Source organism: Oryx dammah, unplaced genomic scaffold (genome assembly GCF_014754425.2).
Source record: "Oryx dammah isolate SB20612 unplaced genomic scaffold, SCBI_Odam_1.1 HiC_scaffold_26, whole genome shotgun sequence".
Lineage (NCBI taxonomy): Eukaryota > Metazoa > Chordata > Mammalia > Artiodactyla > Bovidae > Oryx > Oryx dammah.
This window is the reverse complement of record NW_024070210.1, coordinates 49,845,389-49,863,874: the sequence shown is the minus strand read 5'-3', so window position 1 is coordinate 49,863,874 and position 18,486 is coordinate 49,845,389. Positions and strand designations below refer to the sequence as shown.

Genomic DNA, 18,486 nt, shown 5'->3' with positions numbered 1-18,486 from the left:
TTAAATTCTCCTTTTGATATCTTTCCAAGAGTCTCTTCAAACTCCTGGCCAAGACCAGATGAGAGAGCTACCACTTATTGGACTCCAGTCCGACTTTCCATAGGCAAATAAATGACATTTATAGCTCTTTTGAACATTGCATTCAGTGCATTTATTCACAGCCATGCTCAATGCTATTGACAGAGAGTCCCTAGAAATAGGAGGCATAAAGATTACAGACGGTAAAGCCTCTGTCTACAATGCAGGAGACCCGGGTTCGAGCCCTGGGTTAGGAAGATTCCCTGGAGAAGGAAATGGCAATCCACTCCAGTACTACTGCCTGGAAAATCCCATGGACAGAGGAGCCTGGCAGGCTGCAGTCTATGGGGTTGCAAAGAGTCAGACACAACTGAGCGACTTCCCTTCACTTCACTTCAAAGATTACAGATCTCAGATGACAAAAAAGTTCACTGATCCTCTTCTAGTTTCTCACACTTCTTATTTTATTTAAAAAGTCATTTATTTAATAATCATGTATTTCAATATATTGCAATAAAACCGACACTGGCCCCTCTTCTCCTAGGCTCTCACCTAGGATAACTGAGAGCCAACATCCCTGGAGCAGAAACCCCACCTGGCATCACACGTAGCTCATGGCTCATCCCCCATCCTCTGCTGTCCCCCTCTCGTGCCTCTCGGAACACATCCTTCCTCCCTTCACCCTCTAGATCTGTGACTCAAACTCCAGACTCTCCTGATGCTTCCAGCTTCCCCGCTTCCTACCACCTCCCACCCTCACATCCTCCCCCTGCCTGTCTCTTCTCTCTCCTGTCTCCACTGCACCCCACCACGCCCATCACACTTCCAACTACAACTGTCCTTCTTGCCTGCTTCTCAGGCTGAACTCTTCTGGAGCTGGGTACCAGTCTCCAGCCCCGGCCCTCTCCCTTCTAGCTCCTGCCTTCCTTCTCTACCTCTCCCCTTCTGCTGGAGTGCTCGGCTTTCGGGTCCCATCCTTTACATACTCCATCTCAGGCCAGCTGCCTTCCCTCAAAGTACACATTTGTTCAGAGAGCTTGTTATTTGATGGCTAGATAAAAATGCCAGCCAATGCACTAGAAAAAGCAGAAACCTAGAAACTATATGCTAGAACCATTTCTAATGAAATCATTGCACAGAATGAGAGGGTTGAATGGCATCACCGATTCAATGGACAAGAACTTGGGCAAACTCCAGGAGATAGGGAGGGGCAGGGAGGCCTGGTGTGCTGCAGTCCAGGAAATCACAAAGAGTTGGACATGACTTAACAACTGAACAACAACAGGGCCAAGGGTGGAAGAGGGCAACTAACTGTCCACACACTCTGCAGCCCTTGGACAGGGAAATGACTGCCTGTCCATGCAGAGAGCAACAGCGCAACCCCACAGCACACCTAACCAGCATTTAGGTAACTCCTTAGCAAGGAAGAATCCACCTTTGGATTACCACATATTTGTTAATAGCCCAGGCTTATCCAATAGTTAACTAGAGCTTTTCACCTAGCTACCTCCGTTTCCCTGAAGCTGGTTTCATTCCAGGGAAGGGAGAGAACAGATTACAGTAAGAGGCCCCCGCCTCCCCAAACTGAAGTACCTTCTAGAAGCAGCAGTGCTGTAGACTTTACACCAGGAGGCTGAATCAGTTTAACCTTCTCCCAGCACCAGAGGTAAAAGATTCAGAACTGCTCAAGAAAAGGGGCTATGAATTTAAAAGAAAAGCTGGGGAAGTGGGGTGGAGAGCCTGTTTCGCCTGCCAAACCCGCCAAGCCCAGATCTGTTCCACTGCCTCATCCTACAGGGCTTTGCCATCAATGTGGCTTTTGTCCTCCTGCCATGATGAGCAGCTCCATGTACAGCCAGGCCCCTGACCTTGTGTGACATCTTTGTCTGGTGAACAACATGAATACGGTAAGCAAACAGTTCTCCACTTGGATGCAATCAACACCGGATGTGTGTGAATGTCAACTGTAAACTCGGAGACAGGATTAACCTCTCAACAAGAAGTTATTTCTCTGTCATATTATCCTGTTAGTTAAATGCCAGGCCAGGCTCTAATTTCTGCCAGAGTTTCGTCAAGGTCAACATCGGTGGCTGCAGGGAACTACAGTAAATGATTAACCCCGGTTCTCCATGGAGCCTGAATCAGCTGCAGATTCACCGCCTGCCAGCCACGTTTTCTCCCCAGTTCATGCAGCAAGAAGTTCACGGTACACAGCACAGGCATCTGCTGCTGCCTTGAGGGTCACTAAGACAGATATGGGAAGTGGCAGTGAGAGGAGGCTGCAAGGAACTGTTCCTCAACAGGAATGGGAGAAAGAAGCCCAGCAGGCAGGGTCAGTTCCTGGCATCCTGAGGTCTCAGAAACCAAGTATGGAAGGAGCAGTGGGAATCTTCTCAGACAAGGTCATAGGCTTAGAGTCATGGAAGAAAAAAGCCTGACCATGTAGAGAGGACCCTGTAGATCAGAAAGCACAGGGATTCAAACACTCTACTGCTCCTGGGGGCTTGGCAAAGGCTGGACTCAAGTTCCAGGGTCATATTTATAAACCCAACTGGCTCAAAAGACTGTCCATGTGGACTCCACAGGGCAAACCTGCTGCCCACTTTTCAGAGTTTATTAATGCTTTGGCTCTTGCTCAGAAGCCATGAAGAACTCAGTGTTTCTCAAGTAAATGTGCAGGCATCTGAGTCTCCCCTCTGCTGTCTTCTAGCCAACGTTTTCCCTGGTGCAGAACAGACATCTTGAGGCTCTTAGATGATGCAGGGGTGGAAAAGACAAGGCTTCCACAACCTCCTGTGCCACATCTGCCCAAATACATTCGTGACCTCTCTACTGCCACCTCTTATGGGCTCTGTCACTATATGCTTGATTTACTGACATTCATTTGCAAGACTTATTCCCCCCCAGTCCTGTGCCAGCAAGTCTCTGAAGCACATCCAGCCCATTTTTTCTAATATAAGTGGACTCAGAGTTTCCCTTAATCCAGACACAGCCAGTATTTCTTCTCTCTGGACCACACACTTGAGACACATGTGCAGAAATTTAACAAAGAAAAAGAGGGGAAGTGTTAAAAGAAGAAATATGCACACTTGGCCATCTTCTCTCCTTCGTCTCCAACTCCCCAAGGATAAGATCCATCCAGGACTTTAGACTGTCCTAGGAAAAAACAGTCCTCTCCCTAGTCCCCTCTCCCACTCAACTCCTACTTAGCACTGACAAAACAACACTGCTTTATTCATGACCCTGAAAACTGCCACAATCACCATGACAAACAAACACCTTGCCCTTTATTCTATCTTTCATGAAACCAGCCTAATAGTGCTGGTGCACACAAGTTCTGTTCTCCAGAGATCACTGGAGCAGGAGGACTTTCCGTTACATCTGCCACTGAGTGTTCTTACGCATATTTCCAGAATGCTAACGTGCGCTCGGCACGAACACATGACTTAATCTGTAGCTCCAAGCTCACTAAACCACATCTGCAGAGGCCACCTACTACTCTAATGGTTTCCATTGCAGTCCATCTGCAACTTAACACACTAAACCCATTTGTATCCGTTCAATACCTCCAATATGGAAAGCACTCAAAAATATTTGTTAAATGAATAAGTACTGCTGCTGCTGCTGCTCAGTCGCTTCAGTTGTGTTTGACTCTGTGCGACCCCATAGACAGCAGCCCACCGGACTCCCCCATCCCTGGGATTCTCTAGGCAAGAATACTGGAGTGGGTTGCCATTTCCTTCTCCAATGAATGAAAGTGAAAAGTCAAAGTGAAGTCGCTCAGTCGTGACCGACTCTTCGCAACCCCATGGACTGCAGCCTACCAGGCTCCTCCGTCCATGGGATTTTCCAGGCAAGAGTACTGGAGTGGGGTGCCATTGCCTTCTCCAATGAATAAGTACAGGAACACACAAACAAATCTACTAACTGCGTAGGAAGTCTATGGGCTTCCCTGGTGGCTCAGATGGTAAAGAACGCGCCTACAATGCAGGAGACTCCAATTCAATTCCTGGGTCGGGAAAATCCCCTGGAGGAGGGCATGGCAATCCACTCCAGTATTCTTGCCTGGAGAATCTCAAAGATGGAGGAGCCTGGTGGGCTATAGTCCACGGGGTCACAGAGAGTTGGACATGACTGAGTCACTAACACTTTCAGGGTAAGTATATGGACAGTACAAAAATGAGTAAGGCAACTGGCTACCGCTGAAGTCTCAAAAGAGAACAACCCCAGAGGTTTCACACTCCAGCTTATGATATTCTTTCCAGCAGAATGTGCTTCCCCGCCCTAAATCACCTCACTATTCTCACTGCTCCCAAGACTCAATCCAAGCCTCAGTCCCTCCTAGCAACTTTTCCTGGCCTGACTATATGGAGCGAAATCACTCCTTTTTGTATTTCTGTTCAACATACTATATAAAAGCCTCTCCAGGAACTTCCCTGGTGGTCCAGTGGTTACAAATCTGCCTGCCAATGCAGGGGATACAGGTTTGATCCCTGATCCAGAAGACCCCACATACTGTGGGGCAAATAAGCCTGTGTGTCACAACATGGAGCCTGAGTTCTAGAGCCTGTGAGCAGCAACTACTGAGTCCAAGCTCTAGAGCTCATGCTCTGCAACAAGAGAAGCCAGCTCAATGAGAAACCCACAGATCACAACTAGAGTAGCCCCCTCTCACAACAGCTAGATAAAGCCCATGCACAGCAACGAAGAGCCTGTACACTGCAATAAAGACCCAGTGCAGTCAATAAATAAATAAAAATAAAATAAAAAACCTCTCCAAACACAGTCCCACTGAAAGCATCAACTTTGTCTTGGGACAGTAGAGACCATCTTGTCCATCTCTGAACTCCAGGGCTTTGCATCAAGTGCAGGAGCTGAGTAAATAAACAACTACAGGCAAAGCAAACCACAGTAACTGTTACAGGAGGAGCAAAGGCCCCGGGGTGCTCAATGAGTGAAGAAAGCAGCTGCTGGACCACACGAAGAGGAGGGCATCTGAGCTCAGCCCTGGAGGACAGGCAGGATTTTAACTGCAGAGACAAAGGCATAGGGGGTGATAAAGGACATTAAAGAACAGACAGCTAATCTGATCAGAGAGACAGAGGACAAAAGGCAAGGGAGAAGTCTAGAGGACGATACACGACAGCGAGTCAGAACATACAGCCTGAAGCTAGAATATGTGCGACCCTGGGAGACAGGCACTGTTAGGATTATTTTCCCAACAGAGAAGATCTGGGGGATCACAGGTGAGTTTTGCCAACAGGATTCAGTCATTCGGTCTACTGCTCACCAACTATGCTTAAGGTCACACATTGTATAAAAAGAACACAAACACACAAATATATATACACACACTTGTATACATGCATTCCAGTCTCTCAACAAAAACACACCGAAGGCAGGAAACTGTCCTGTGCGGAGTACTCAGCAGCATTCTTGGCTTCCACCCACAAGGTGCCAGTAGCATCCCCCCAGTTATGACAACCAAAAACATCTCCAGACATTGCCAAAGGTTCCCCAGAGAGAGTAGGTAGGATCACACCTAGATGGCAACCACCATGCAGACTGTCTCCCCAAGAACTTACAAGGTGGTCACAGGAACTGGGAGGAGGAGGAAGAATTGGTATTTTGGCAACTCATGCACAGAAATTCAATTTTTAAACATATGTGCAATACTACTCCTAAAATGAAATGAAATACAGTACTGCCAGCAAGCAGCAGAGATAAGACCCACATCTTTGGAAAGCAAGCCTCTACTCAGTCTACGGGACAACACTGGGCTCCGGTTGGAAGGGGACTGCAGAGCCAAAGCCCAGATGTGGCAAGCATGGGGGGACAGAGTATACGTGTCTACCAGGGCCTGGGACTTCTTCTGTGTAGCTGGCACTAGGCTTATCATGGATGACAGTGAGGGTCAGAGTTGAACAGGCAGGTTGCAGACACTCATGCATGGCTGTGACTGTAACTAGAGGGAGGCCATCAGAACTTGTTGGGGGCAGAGGTGGATTAGAGGGTGACCCACCTGCACCAGGGTGGGTGTGGTCTGAAGAGGCCAAACCAGGAGAAGAAGCAGGGAGAGGGCTGTGGAAACCATGCAAGCTGAAGAGAATGAGGCCTGAACCCAGACAGCAGCCATGGAGAAGGAGATCTGAGGATGGAAGTGATGCCATGGACACAGAACCCACAGGCCTGGGCAGCAGATGGAAAGTAAGGACCAAAGCTGAGACGGAGGGTCCCAAGGACAAAAAGTAAACATACATCACTAAACTCGGGGCTTCCTCTAAGCCTGCCTAGGCAAGGCACAGATCAGCACCTCCATTTAACTGTTCATTGGACAGACTGAGACAGTGTAAAAGGTTTCATACGCTCTTTTTTAAAGTTTTCGTCTCATCGCATCCCCCTCCTTTCCCCAAATGCACTATCACTTTGAGTCCCTCCTGAGATAGTCCACAGGTATACAAGTATATATGCATATGGCTTCATTTTTGGTTTGTTTTTGATAATAAAAATAGTATCTGTTTACAACAGAGGAAATAAAGATCAGGAAGGACTAGGAGTCTTTTATGAAGTCAATAAAAGCAAAGCTAGATTTAGAATACTGACCTCTCCTTAAACTATATGACTATTGTGCCCAAGTTAGTACACATTCTGATTCAAGCATACAGAGGATAGTTACTGAGCACTCTGCAAAGCACTGATGATGCAAAGGATAGGATGGTCCCTCCTTCAAAATGGGGAGAATGACACATCACCTAACTGGTACAGTCCAGCAAAACAAGGACAAGACCAGGATGTGACAGGATGCTACAGGTGTGCTGCAGTCAGTGGCTATAAGGAAATGCAGCATGGAAAAGATGGCTTTGTCGAAATGTTGTAGATAGCTATTGCTGCATAACAAATTACCCCAAAACTCAGTGACCTAAAATAATAGAAAACATTTATTATCTCACAGACCTTCTGAAAGTAACGAATCTAGAAGTGCTTTGTTTGGTAGTTCTGGCTCAGGGTCTCTAATGAGATTGGCCCAAGATACTGGCCAAGGCTGCAGTTATCTGAAGGCTTGAGCAGGTCTTAAGGATCCACTTCTAAGATGGTTCAAATGGCTACTGACAGGAGGCTTCAGTTCTTCATCACATGAGACTTTGTGCAGGCTGCTTGAGGGCTCTCACAACATGGCAGCTGGCTTTCCCCAGAGCAAGGGATTCAGGAGGAAGGCAGAGTGTCTTTTATGATCTAGCCTTGGAAGTCAGACTCCACCATTCCCTACTGGTCACATAGAGCAGTCCTATTCAACACGGGATGGGCCTACCAAGGAGAAAGAGTCACAGGAAGCATACATCACAGCGGCAGGTACACAGGATCTCAGAGGCTGGCTACCAGAAATGCCCTATCTACCCTGATTTACTTTGACGTTGTAGATATTTGGGTCCACACTGCTTCTTATCTAATGGATTTAGAGCTTATGACATGCTCCATTTTCTGCTTAGAGTGATCACATAATAGTGCCAAGTTTTTCCACCAAGTGGAAATCTACTTAATGATCTTGGCAAGTCTTTAGAAAAATAAGCATCAGGCAAAATTTAGAAAGAGAAGATCAGAAAAAGTATAACACAGACTGAGTAGGATTTCTGATGACAAAATTAAGGCAGTTTTTCTTTGAGATGTTAAAGATGCAACTATTTGCAATATTACAGTGAGTGCCATCATCTTTGCTATCTAAACTAGCTCCTCTGCTTACGGTGCCCCGCTCCGTGGCTTGACCACATCTGCAATTGGAAATGCACCTGGCTACTGGCCCTCAGACAGTGGCCACTGTTTCTGCTTTGCTCACACTTTTGGACTCTGGGTGGTGTCCATGAATGATTCTGAGATCTTAGAACATTTGTTCCATTTGGGGAGATAGATAAGTACCTTAACTAAGTTATTCTCTCTATTAACACTTCCATAAATGTCTAAACATATTTCTAGCACCATGACATTATAACATCCTTGTTAGAAAACAAAACTTTCCTTCTACAAACCTCACCACCAATATACCATACCAAACTTCTCCCATCATTCACGGTCCCTATCCACTGTCATCTACTTGCTCACGGACAAAGTTTATAAATTCAGGAAATGAACAGCTGGCAAAGAACAAAATATCACAAACAAAATGGGACTCTCCATTTCCCATTTCCCAATTCCCTTCCCCTTCTGCCTGCCCTTCAGCAGAGAGAGATGCTGGTGATAACCACATTAAAAATGGAAATGGAGGGACCTCCACGGTGGTCCAGTTGCTAAGACTCTAAGCTCTAAATACAGGGGGCCCATGTTTGATCCCTGGTCAGGGAACTAGATCCCACATGGTGCAACTAAGACCCAGCACAGATAAATATATAAATAAATTTTTTTTTGCAATTTTATTTTTATTTACTTATTTTTTAATTAAGTTATTTTAACTGGAGGCTGATTACAATATTGTAGTGGTTTTTGCCATACATTGACATGAATCAGCCATGGGTGTACAATAATACATAAATATTTTTTAAAAAGGAAATGGATTGCTGAAGAAACCCCAGAGAACTGGTGCCTCCAATATAAAGTGGCAGCATGAATACACATCTTACTTGTAAAGACCAGAGCTGACTCCTTGCCACCAAAAGAATCTGCTCACATCACACATACACACACGCCTATTTAAAAGTCCTTCATGACCTAGAACCTATTATACAGAGTGAAGTGAGTCAGAAAGAGAAAGATAGGTATCTTATTCTAACGCACATATATGGAATCTAGAAAAATGGTTCTGAAGGATTTATTTACAGGGCAGCACTGGAGAAACAGACATAGAGAATAGACTTATGGACATGGGAGAGGGGAGGAGAGGGTGAGATGTATGGAAAGAGTAACAATGGAACCTTACATTACCATATGTGAAATAGCTAGCCAATGGCAATTTTCTATATGGCTCAGGAAACTCAAATAGGGGCTCTGTATCAACCTAGAGGGGTGGGATGGGGAGGGAGATGGGAGAGAGATTCAAAAGGGAGGGAATATATGTATACCTATTGATTCATGTTGAGGTTTGACAGAAAACAACAAAATTCTGTAAAGTAATTATCCTTCAATAAAAATAAATAAGTTTAAATAAATAAATAAAAATCCTCCATTGCTCTTAGGGCAAAGAAGAAAATCCTTCAGATGCACACAGGCTGCATAAGCTGGTCCTTACTCTGCTCTCCACTTCCTCTCAATCCAAACTTCCAGTTGTCCTTCACAGCTCAGCCTTACTGGCCTTCTTTCAATACCTTGAATAGACCATACTCCCACCCACCACCAAGTCCTTTGCACATGCTGTTTCTTCTGCCTGGAACACTCTATGAGCTTGTTTGGAAAAAAAAAAAAAAAAAGTGAAAGTCTTAGTACCTCAGTCATGTCCAACTCTATGGGACACCATGAACTATAGCCCACCAGGCTTCTCTGTCCACGGAATTCTCCAGGCAAGAATACTGGAGTAGGTAACCATTCCTTTCTCCATGGGATCTTCCCAACCCAAGCATCGAACCTGAGTCTCCTGCACTTCTGGCAGATTCTTGACTGACTGAGGCACCAGGGAAACCCAGTTAGTTTCTATTCACCCTTCAGATTCCATCCTCATTTTGCTCAAGGAAGCTTCCCCTCCCTCCCTCCGTCCCTCCATTTCAAAGCCCTTATCCCAATACACATATTTATACATGTGTCTATCACTCCCACTCTTTTCAATTTTATCCCTACAACCCAGCACAGTGCTTGGCACAAATGAAATGCTCGATGCATAACTGCCTAATTAACTAGTGACTATGGATGAACTACTTATTGATAGAGAGTCCAAAACCGTATCAACAATCCATTCCCAACGGTGAGGACAGGATGCTGACTACTGGTCGTCAAATCTTCTGAGTTATTTATGTCTTGACCTCTAGTTACTCTTCATCCAAATGGGAAACAGGCAAGCAAGCCCAGGATGAGGCTTTTTACTTCTTCTCCTCCTGATTAAGGAAATGGCAACCCACTCCAGTACCCTTGCCTGGAAAATCCCACAGACGGAGGAGCCTGGTAGGCTGCAGTCCATGGGATCACAAAGAGTTGGACGCAACTGAGCGACTTTACTTTTACTTTCCTCCTGATTAAGTTTCCACACTTGCTTTTCACACCACATGTGAATTCACTGTGATTTTCTGGGTCATCCAAGTGCACAGGGTAACCTGAAAGTCCTGCTTCCATCTCCTCTTTCCCAGGAGCTGCAGGAATACATCCAAAGCAGGGATGCAGGGGGTGTGGGTTCAATCCCTGGTCAGGGACCTAAAATACCACACGCTACAAGGCGTAGGCAAAAAAGAAAATTCTTTTTAATTTTTTAAATTAACAATAAATAAAAGGAGTTGGGCACATAGCCAACAGGTTCAAGATGGGCTACTGCCAGAAACTCTCAGAGAGGTCCTGGGAAAGAAGTATCGTTCTCACATCTAATTCTTAAGTATTTTGTACAGAAAAGACTAGGAGGGTGTCAAGTTGCAGAACGATGTTGCTGTTTCTCTCCTGACGGCTGCCACTGAAGGCAGTAAGCCCTTCATGATCTCCTACAGCACCTGTAACTTCATCGTCCTCTTATTTGCACATTTTCTCCCCACAAGACTGTATAAGATCTTTGAAGCTAGAAACCATGGTTGGCCTGACTCATGTTCTCAGTGATGGGCAGTGGTAAAATACATGCAAATATTTGACAGGAAATGAATGGGCATGTCGGGGACTCTGACTCTGTCTTCTACACCCACAGCAAGTGACTGTGGCAGCTCAGGTCAAACACCAGGAGTGAAGTGCCAGGATGTCCTTATTGTTCACCAAGACTCATAAGAGGCTTACCATGTGCAGAGCCACAGGGAGGTGACATGTCTGGGGCTTTGATGGAAGGTTCAAAGCAAAGATCCTAGGACACCACACCAATCCTCCTGTTTAGCTACTTTTTAATCAGGACAGAATGCAGAAGAGTGATATAATTATTAAGAGTCAGTTTGGGGGAGGGGGAAACTAGAGAAAGGGGAAAAAAAACGGAAAAGGAGAACTTTTTTAACCTTGAATCTTTCCCGTTTTACTTTTGTTGATGGAGGGTTCTGATTCACTCTAGGCCCATTAGAAAAGAGACATTTTCCCTTCCCTGCGCACTGATTACAAACCTGCTGCATTCCCCAACATCTCTGCATCTTTGCATCCCCTACTCTCAACAGCTGCCCTTCAGAGTAAGATGATTATGTGATGTTAAAGAGCTGAGGAAATACGGATTTCTACAGTTTCCCTCGCTAACCTGGCTCCCCCTTGGAGAAGACAGAAATGAGATTTTACACTGAATTAGCCTTCTCTTAAGGGAGGCAATTCCACTGATCCTGAGATTAGCACTGGTTTTACCATCTGACCCTCTATTGACCTCATGCTTTTAAAAGAAATTGTTCACAGACTGGTAGGAAAGAGGAAGGGAAAATTCTACCTGTGCTACGGGGAAGAAGCACATATTCGTTTTTATAAATTTGAGTGACATTTCCAAATCACTGAGTGAAACATAAACATAAGGCCATAATTGAAGGGCAGTTTTGGAGAGGGGGAAAAAATGTTTCAACATTACTGAATTTGAATAAAATTTCTCTAAGGGTTAAAGAATATAAAATGTGGGCATAACATTAGAAAGAAATTATACTATAAAGAGCAGAACACTATAAAAGCACACAGACTCAATATATAAGTATGTAATATACAACCCTATAAAGCAACTATACTGATTTTAAAAACAAATAATTTTAATCGATAATACACATATTTCCTGATTTCATTCTGATGGTCCTACAGAAAGAATTTAGATACAACTGTATGACCTTTCTCTTTTTAATTTTTTTTTAAACTGGAAGATTTGGGGGATTATAATACTATGCAATTCTTTCAAAATGTTCAGAAGCATTTAGTTTTAACCTGCAGGAGTATATCAACTTTTAGTTTACCATTTTTCCTCAACAACAACAAAAATGTATGTAATACAAGAACAGGCTGCTTTTAGAAATTTCTCAAATGTATCATTAAATAAGCCGAATACAATGCTTTTCCCCTTGCTTTTCTATTTCCAGACTTGGCTGCTTGTCTTCAAGTCCCTGCATCTACATCCTCCTTTTTCTCCTCCACTCCTAAGCCCATCTTCTCTGTCCAGTTACAGCCCCCGAGCAGTGTCCCCCTCCCTCATAGATTCCTCATCATCCTGCCCAGCAACAGAGCTGCCCTGCCTCTCACTACCCAGCTTCCCCCAAAGGCCACTGGAAACTTCCTATTCCCGAAAAGGCCTCCTTCCAAGCACCCAGGACCTGGCTTGGTCTCACCTTGCTCCCTCACCCGTCATCATGCCGCGTGGGGTCTCTCCTGTCAGCCCTGACCTGAGGCTCATCCCTCCTCATGCCTTACTTCTCATTCTTCCAACTGCTCATCTCTCCCACTTCTTGGTCACACCTCTACAGAGCCACGCCCCCATTAGATCCCTAATAAAAAACAAAGTGCTCCCTCACCACTTAAAATCTACTCATCTGGGACTTCCCTGGTGGCTCAGTGATAAAGAATCTGTCTGCCAATGCAGGGGACGTGGGTTCGATCCCTGGTCCGGGAAGATTTCTCATGCTGCAGAGCCACTAAGCCCACACACCCTAGAGTCTGCGCTCTGCAACAAGAGAAGCCATCGCATGAGAAGACTGCACACGGCGATGCAGAGTAGCCCCCTCTCCCTGCAACCAAAGAAAGCCTAGGCGGCCATGAAGATCCAGCACAGCCAAAACAGAAAAAAAGACAGAAAACCTACTCATCTGTCATGGCATTAGGGTATTCAAGCAGTCTGCACAATTTCAATCCGCCTCATCTTTTCTATTTTAAATTTTTTGTGTTGTTCTTTTTAAAAAAATTACTACAAAAGAATCCAACATTTTATTACAAAAAATTTCAAACATTAGCAAAGCAGAGAAAAGTGAAAGCGAAAGTGGCTCAGCTGTGTGACTCTTTGCAATCCCATCCATGGGATTCTCCAGGCCAGAATACTGGAGTGGGTAGCCTTTCCCTTCTCCAGGGGATCTTCCCAAACCAGGGACTGAACCCAAGTAGAGAAAACAGTATAATTAACTGAGTCATCAACAAATTTTAACACTTATCATCACATAGTTAATCCTGCTTCAACCATACCCCTACTCATTTTCTACCCCCAGTGAATTATTTTAAGGCAAATTCCATAGAACAACACAGAAACAGACTTACAAATACAGAGAACAAGCTAGTAGTTATCAGGGGGAGAGGCAAGAGGATATTAAGAGGTACAGACTGCTATGTACAAAATAAGTAAGCTATAAGGATACACTGTACAGCACAGGGAATACATCCTGTATTTATAGTCATTTTAAATGGCATAAATCCATAAAAATATTGAATCACTATATTGTACACTTCAAACTAATAGTATATATCAACTATACTTCAATTAAAAAAATAAAACAAAAACAAAGCAAATTCCAGATAGCCTTCTATTTCAGCCATAAATAATATTAGGTTGGCCAAAAAATTAGTTTGGAGATTTCTGTAAGCTGTCACAGATAAACCAGAACAAACTCGGTGGCCAACCCAATACTTTAGTTTCTTTAGAAGATAAAGACTTTGAAAAACAGTAACATTGTTTCACCCCTAAAAATTCTGTTTATATTATTTCTTACTATCAGTAAATACAGAGATAGTATTTAAATGCCCCCAATGATTTCTTGTTTATTTTTTTGGTTTTTTATAATTGGTTTGTTTGAAATGAGAGCCAAACACATTTCATGCTTTGGATCAGGGTCTCTGACTCTTAAAACTCTCTTTTTGTGTCTAACCACTTAACTTCAAGGATTCCCTTGCAGCTCAGATGGTTAGAAATCTGCCTGCAATGCAAGAGATGCGGGTTCAATTCCTGGGTTGACAAACCACTCCCGTATTCTTGCCTGGAAAATCCCATGGTCAGAGGAGCCTGCTGGGCTACAGTCCATGGAATCGCAGAGTTGGATACGACTAAATGGAAAACACTTTCACTCCACTTCACCTTAACTTCTCTTGCTCCACGAGGCTCCAGCCCAGACACACATCTCACGTTCCCACCTAACAAGGTGTTCCTTATGCTGTACTTGGTTCCCCAGTGTCCTTAGCCTCCATGCTCACACGTCCAAATACCCCTCACCTCTCACAGCTCCCTCCATGAAATCTTTCCTGGTTGCCACCAACACAAGCCATCTCCTATAGCACTTCATTTCTACTTCATCTGGGGCATTTACTCTTTCCAATTCTGTAACTGGCAATACCAGGCCCCCAGAAACTCTTAAGGTCCAAGAACCACACAGGGAAGTTGGTAGAGCAGCTGGAATTTGACCAGTGTCTCTGAGAAATTTCTAGTCTCTGAGAAATCTGAAAACACTGACCACCGACTACATTTCTTTTGCTCAAGAACTAGGGACAAGAAGAGGGTAAGGATTAAAATAAGATGCTAACAGCTGTGGAGAGTTTTCATTTCACTCCCAGATGACAGGCACACACTGACTGTCCATTTCTGCATGTGGGTCCCAGCCACTGCCACAAACTCAAGGAGAAAGAGGACATTTCCTTTTCAAAACTGGGAAGAGTGTGAAAGAGTAAAGAAGAACACAACATTAAAAAAAGAAGTATGTTATGAAACAACATTTAGAAGTCCTCAACAGTCTTTTTAAAGACTGCATGATAGAATCCACTAGCAACGTGAAGGACCCCTCCTTCTATGGGGAGGAAACTGAAGGCGCTTACCCAATGCCCCCAGCTACGTTCACTCTGCTGTACAAGGACATCCCCCCCGCCAGGCCCCGCAAAGCCCCAGCACCCGGGAGCTCATGAATTCTCTTCTGTTGAGCAATCAATCTGTTCTTAAAAAGGTGTGGCTCTTTGGGTCTACAAAAACCACTTTTACAGAGTAGCTGTTTGGAATACCTGTAAAACATTCTTAATATAATGTGATGGTTTTCACCAAATGTTTCAGCAATTTAAAACTTTTAGTGCTCAAGCTCCAGCGAGGGTGAAGTATTTGCTATCTGACAATGATAAAATAGCACTTTAGGAATTTTTGGCCCTGGGGCAGTGGCAAAAATTTAAAAACTGATGCCAGGAGGTTGGGCTGCCTCCTAAGGCTTACCAAGGAAATAAACTTTCTAAAATAATGCAGTTCCTTAACAAAATGTCAGCTTTTAATCACAGTAGTGAATGAGTCCCTCCCAAGACAGGGAAAGTCTAAAGACTGGTGTATAAATTTAAGAACACTTTACAAAATTAAAAAATTATATTTAATTCTCTCTCTTCCAAGTAGTTAATATAACACTACTAAAATTCTATTAATAGTACCCACATATACATAATGTAACAAAAAGGCAGCATCTGTCCATTACAGTGCTAATTTTTTTTCCATTAAATATGATCCTGCCACATTTGTACAGCAAACACCTTCAGAAGCAAAAGCTAATGAGGTGTAAAAACACAATCATGATCCTCTTTAAGAAACCACAGGGCAATGCAAAAGCAAGGCAGAGAAATTCACAGAGAAACAGCACTTTCCTAAAAGATCTCCCACATCATCACTGGAGAAAATTTAACGGGAACCACACACTAGGGACCGAAAATCCAGTTATGAGAGGAACTGATCCTCCACTTTCACTCATCAGACACTGCAGAGGTGTGATCACGCATCAGACACTGTGCAAGGGACATGGATAAGAGGACAAAAGTCACACACTGTCAACTTGCAGATGGCCTGTATTTGGTCGATGTGATCCTTTTTTGTCTAATGTGAAGCAATGCTTAAAAGTCAGGAGCCTAAATCTTTACAGATTATCTCATTCCCATACAACAAAGATACTTCCTCACCTACCGTCGTTCCCTTCCCTGCTTATAACACGTGACAGGAAAGGACCTAGAAGCTTCCAATAAACTCTCCTGCATCTTATGTCTGCTGTAAGTTTAATTTTCCTTAGAGTCAAAACACTGCAAACCCGCCAAATATCATCCTCAAATACCCTTCAATGAATAAACCATGTTAACTCAAGCTTTGAAGTAAGGTCTGAAGATAATAAAGACGTGATGGGTCCAAAGGAATATCATTTTACTCAGCAGCCTGTTGGCACGTTCCCCAAGCAGCAGCAGCACATACAGGCTGCAAGGACACCAGGCTGCTGCACAGAAAGAAAATGAGATGGAAAAAACAGATATGTCCCTGCAAAGCACTGAAAATTAAATGTTTCACTTTTCTCCCTCAAAAGAAACCAAATCTCAAAAAGTTAAGATAGGCAAATGAACAAGAGGCTTTTTTCTTAAACTACCTCAGTTATAATAAACCCAAACCAACTATTTTTCCCAAACATTTTACTGTTACACAAACAAATCCATTTTTCACTTCTTGTCATCTGCAATTACTGTGCTGTAACTGAAGATCAGTGAATCACTATGGAGTGTAGGGAACAGAGGACTGACCAGCCCTGGGCTGTTACTGTAATCACCACAGAATAAACAATATTAAGAGTTCTTTCTTCATCATCTTTAACGTATATATGGCAGAGAACATAAAAAATTTACACTGTGTAATTCCCCTCTTTCCCTAAAGATGGCATGACATTTCAGAACATTTTCCCCTTCATTTCCCCCTTTTCTTCATCAGCCAATTCAAGGCCCACACCAAAGACCTCAAAATAATTTAGAATCCATTTGTAGGAGCCAAGAATTCAATTAAGAGAAAAATTATCTTGCAAAGGTTTGGGCAGTTCAGCTCATTAACCCTCTTGTAACTGTGCTGAGAAAAGAGCTTGAATCGTCTAACAAAAGGCTTCACAGACAGAAAGACCAGAGTGGGGCGGGGGGGAAGGATGCCAGAAACATCCTGTCTGCAACCCTGCCCCATCAGCAAGGGCCGCAATGGAATCCTGGAAGGGTTCACTTCTGGGCCTCTATATCTCACCATGTGCCAGAGATTTTAAGCAGTGTCCTTAAATTTTTTATGTTTATGGACTTAAGGTGGTCAGCAGCATAATTGCTGAGGTTACTGCTTGGGAACAAGGTCCGGATCAACAGGACTTCCCTGGCGACTCAGATAGTAAAGAATCTGCCTGCAGTGCAGGAGAATCCAGGTTCAATCCCTGGGTCAGGAAGATCCCCTGCAGAAGGGAATGGCTACCCACTCCAGTATTCTTGCCTGGAGAACCCCATGGACAGAGGAGCCTGGTGGGCTACAGTCCATGGAGCTGCGGAGAGTCAGACACAACTGAGTGACTAACACTCACTTTTCATCTTCTGGATCAATGACGGGATGAAACTGAGTTTCACTCTGTCATGAGAAGGAAGGCCAGCAACGGACACAGGCTTGGGCGAGGTGGTCCTGGGCCTCCTCTGTGCCCTGCCTGCCCCCTCTGGCGAGGACCCACCTTCGTGGCCTCCTCCACGCTCTCCCGCAGGGCCAGCAGCTCGGCGTCATACTGCTCCTTCAGCTTGTCCATCTCCCGGTCGTGGCTGGAAACCTCTTCCTTCAGGGCTCCCTTCAGCGCAGTGAGTTCACGCTCCCGCTTCCTCAAGAGGTCTTCCTGCTCCTCTCTGGCGATGAGCAGATGCTGAAGGTCCTGCTTTGCCTGCAGGAGCTCCTGCAGAGAGAACACACGAGTGGGGAGGTGAGGAGACAAGCGTTCTGTTGAGCGCCCCGGCGCCTCCACCTCGGCCCCCGCACTCACGGTCACACCCTCACCAGACCTCCCTCTTCTCTGCCCTGCACACTACATCCTGGCTTAGCCCCCGTCCTCTCGTTCCCTTCCCCTTCTCACAAGCCACCGTAACCCTCGATTCCACTATCTTAGCTTTGCTGAGATTTAATCTGAGGGAGAAAAGGGAAACTGTTTCATTCTCAATGCTGTGAGGTGCCAGGCCTGTGTTTTCCATCTCACTCCACTTCCGTGCAATGGTCTGCAGTCCCCGCTAGTGGCCTTCACGAGCTACTGCTTCGTCGGCGGGACGGGGGGCACATGCCGACTTGCTGGCCTCTCTTACTTCCCCCCTGGAACCCTGAACCCACAACCCAAGTCCTCAGGATGCCTCGGTTCCACTCTGAGCAGGGCTAACAGTCACACACTCCCCACCTTCCCTGCCTCATAACCTCACTGCTCACGAGCAAAGTCACCAAACTGGGGCAGCACGTTCCACTACCAGTGGCGTCACCTCAACACAACTGTGTCCTGCCTAAGCGGGGCATTCCTCTCAGGTCACCGTCCTTGTCAGACCTGCTCCGCAGCCCTCAAGCTCAGGCTCCCCTTGCTCCACAGACGCCTCTACTGTGCACTCAGCCGGACTTGGGCTTGACCACCCAGCTCCTCTGCATGCCAGGCCTCCTCCCCGCCCCAAGCCACTTCACAGCCA

At 45.0% G+C, this 18,486-nt stretch overlaps 1 protein-coding gene across 3 annotated transcripts in view; it reads right to left on the bottom strand.

Moving 5' to 3' along the window:
- The window catches only part of CGNL1 (cingulin like 1), a 172,423-nt gene that overhangs the window by 69,406 nt on the left and 84,531 nt on the right, over positions 1-18,486 (bottom strand). For all 3 annotated transcript variants that reach the window (XM_040226609.1, XM_040226611.1, XM_040226610.1), the window contains one exon: positions 17,508-17,720. In XM_040226609.1, the coding sequence (XP_040082543.1) occupies positions 17,508-17,720 (213 nt within the window). The remainder of the gene's footprint in view (positions 1-17,507; positions 17,721-18,486) is intronic.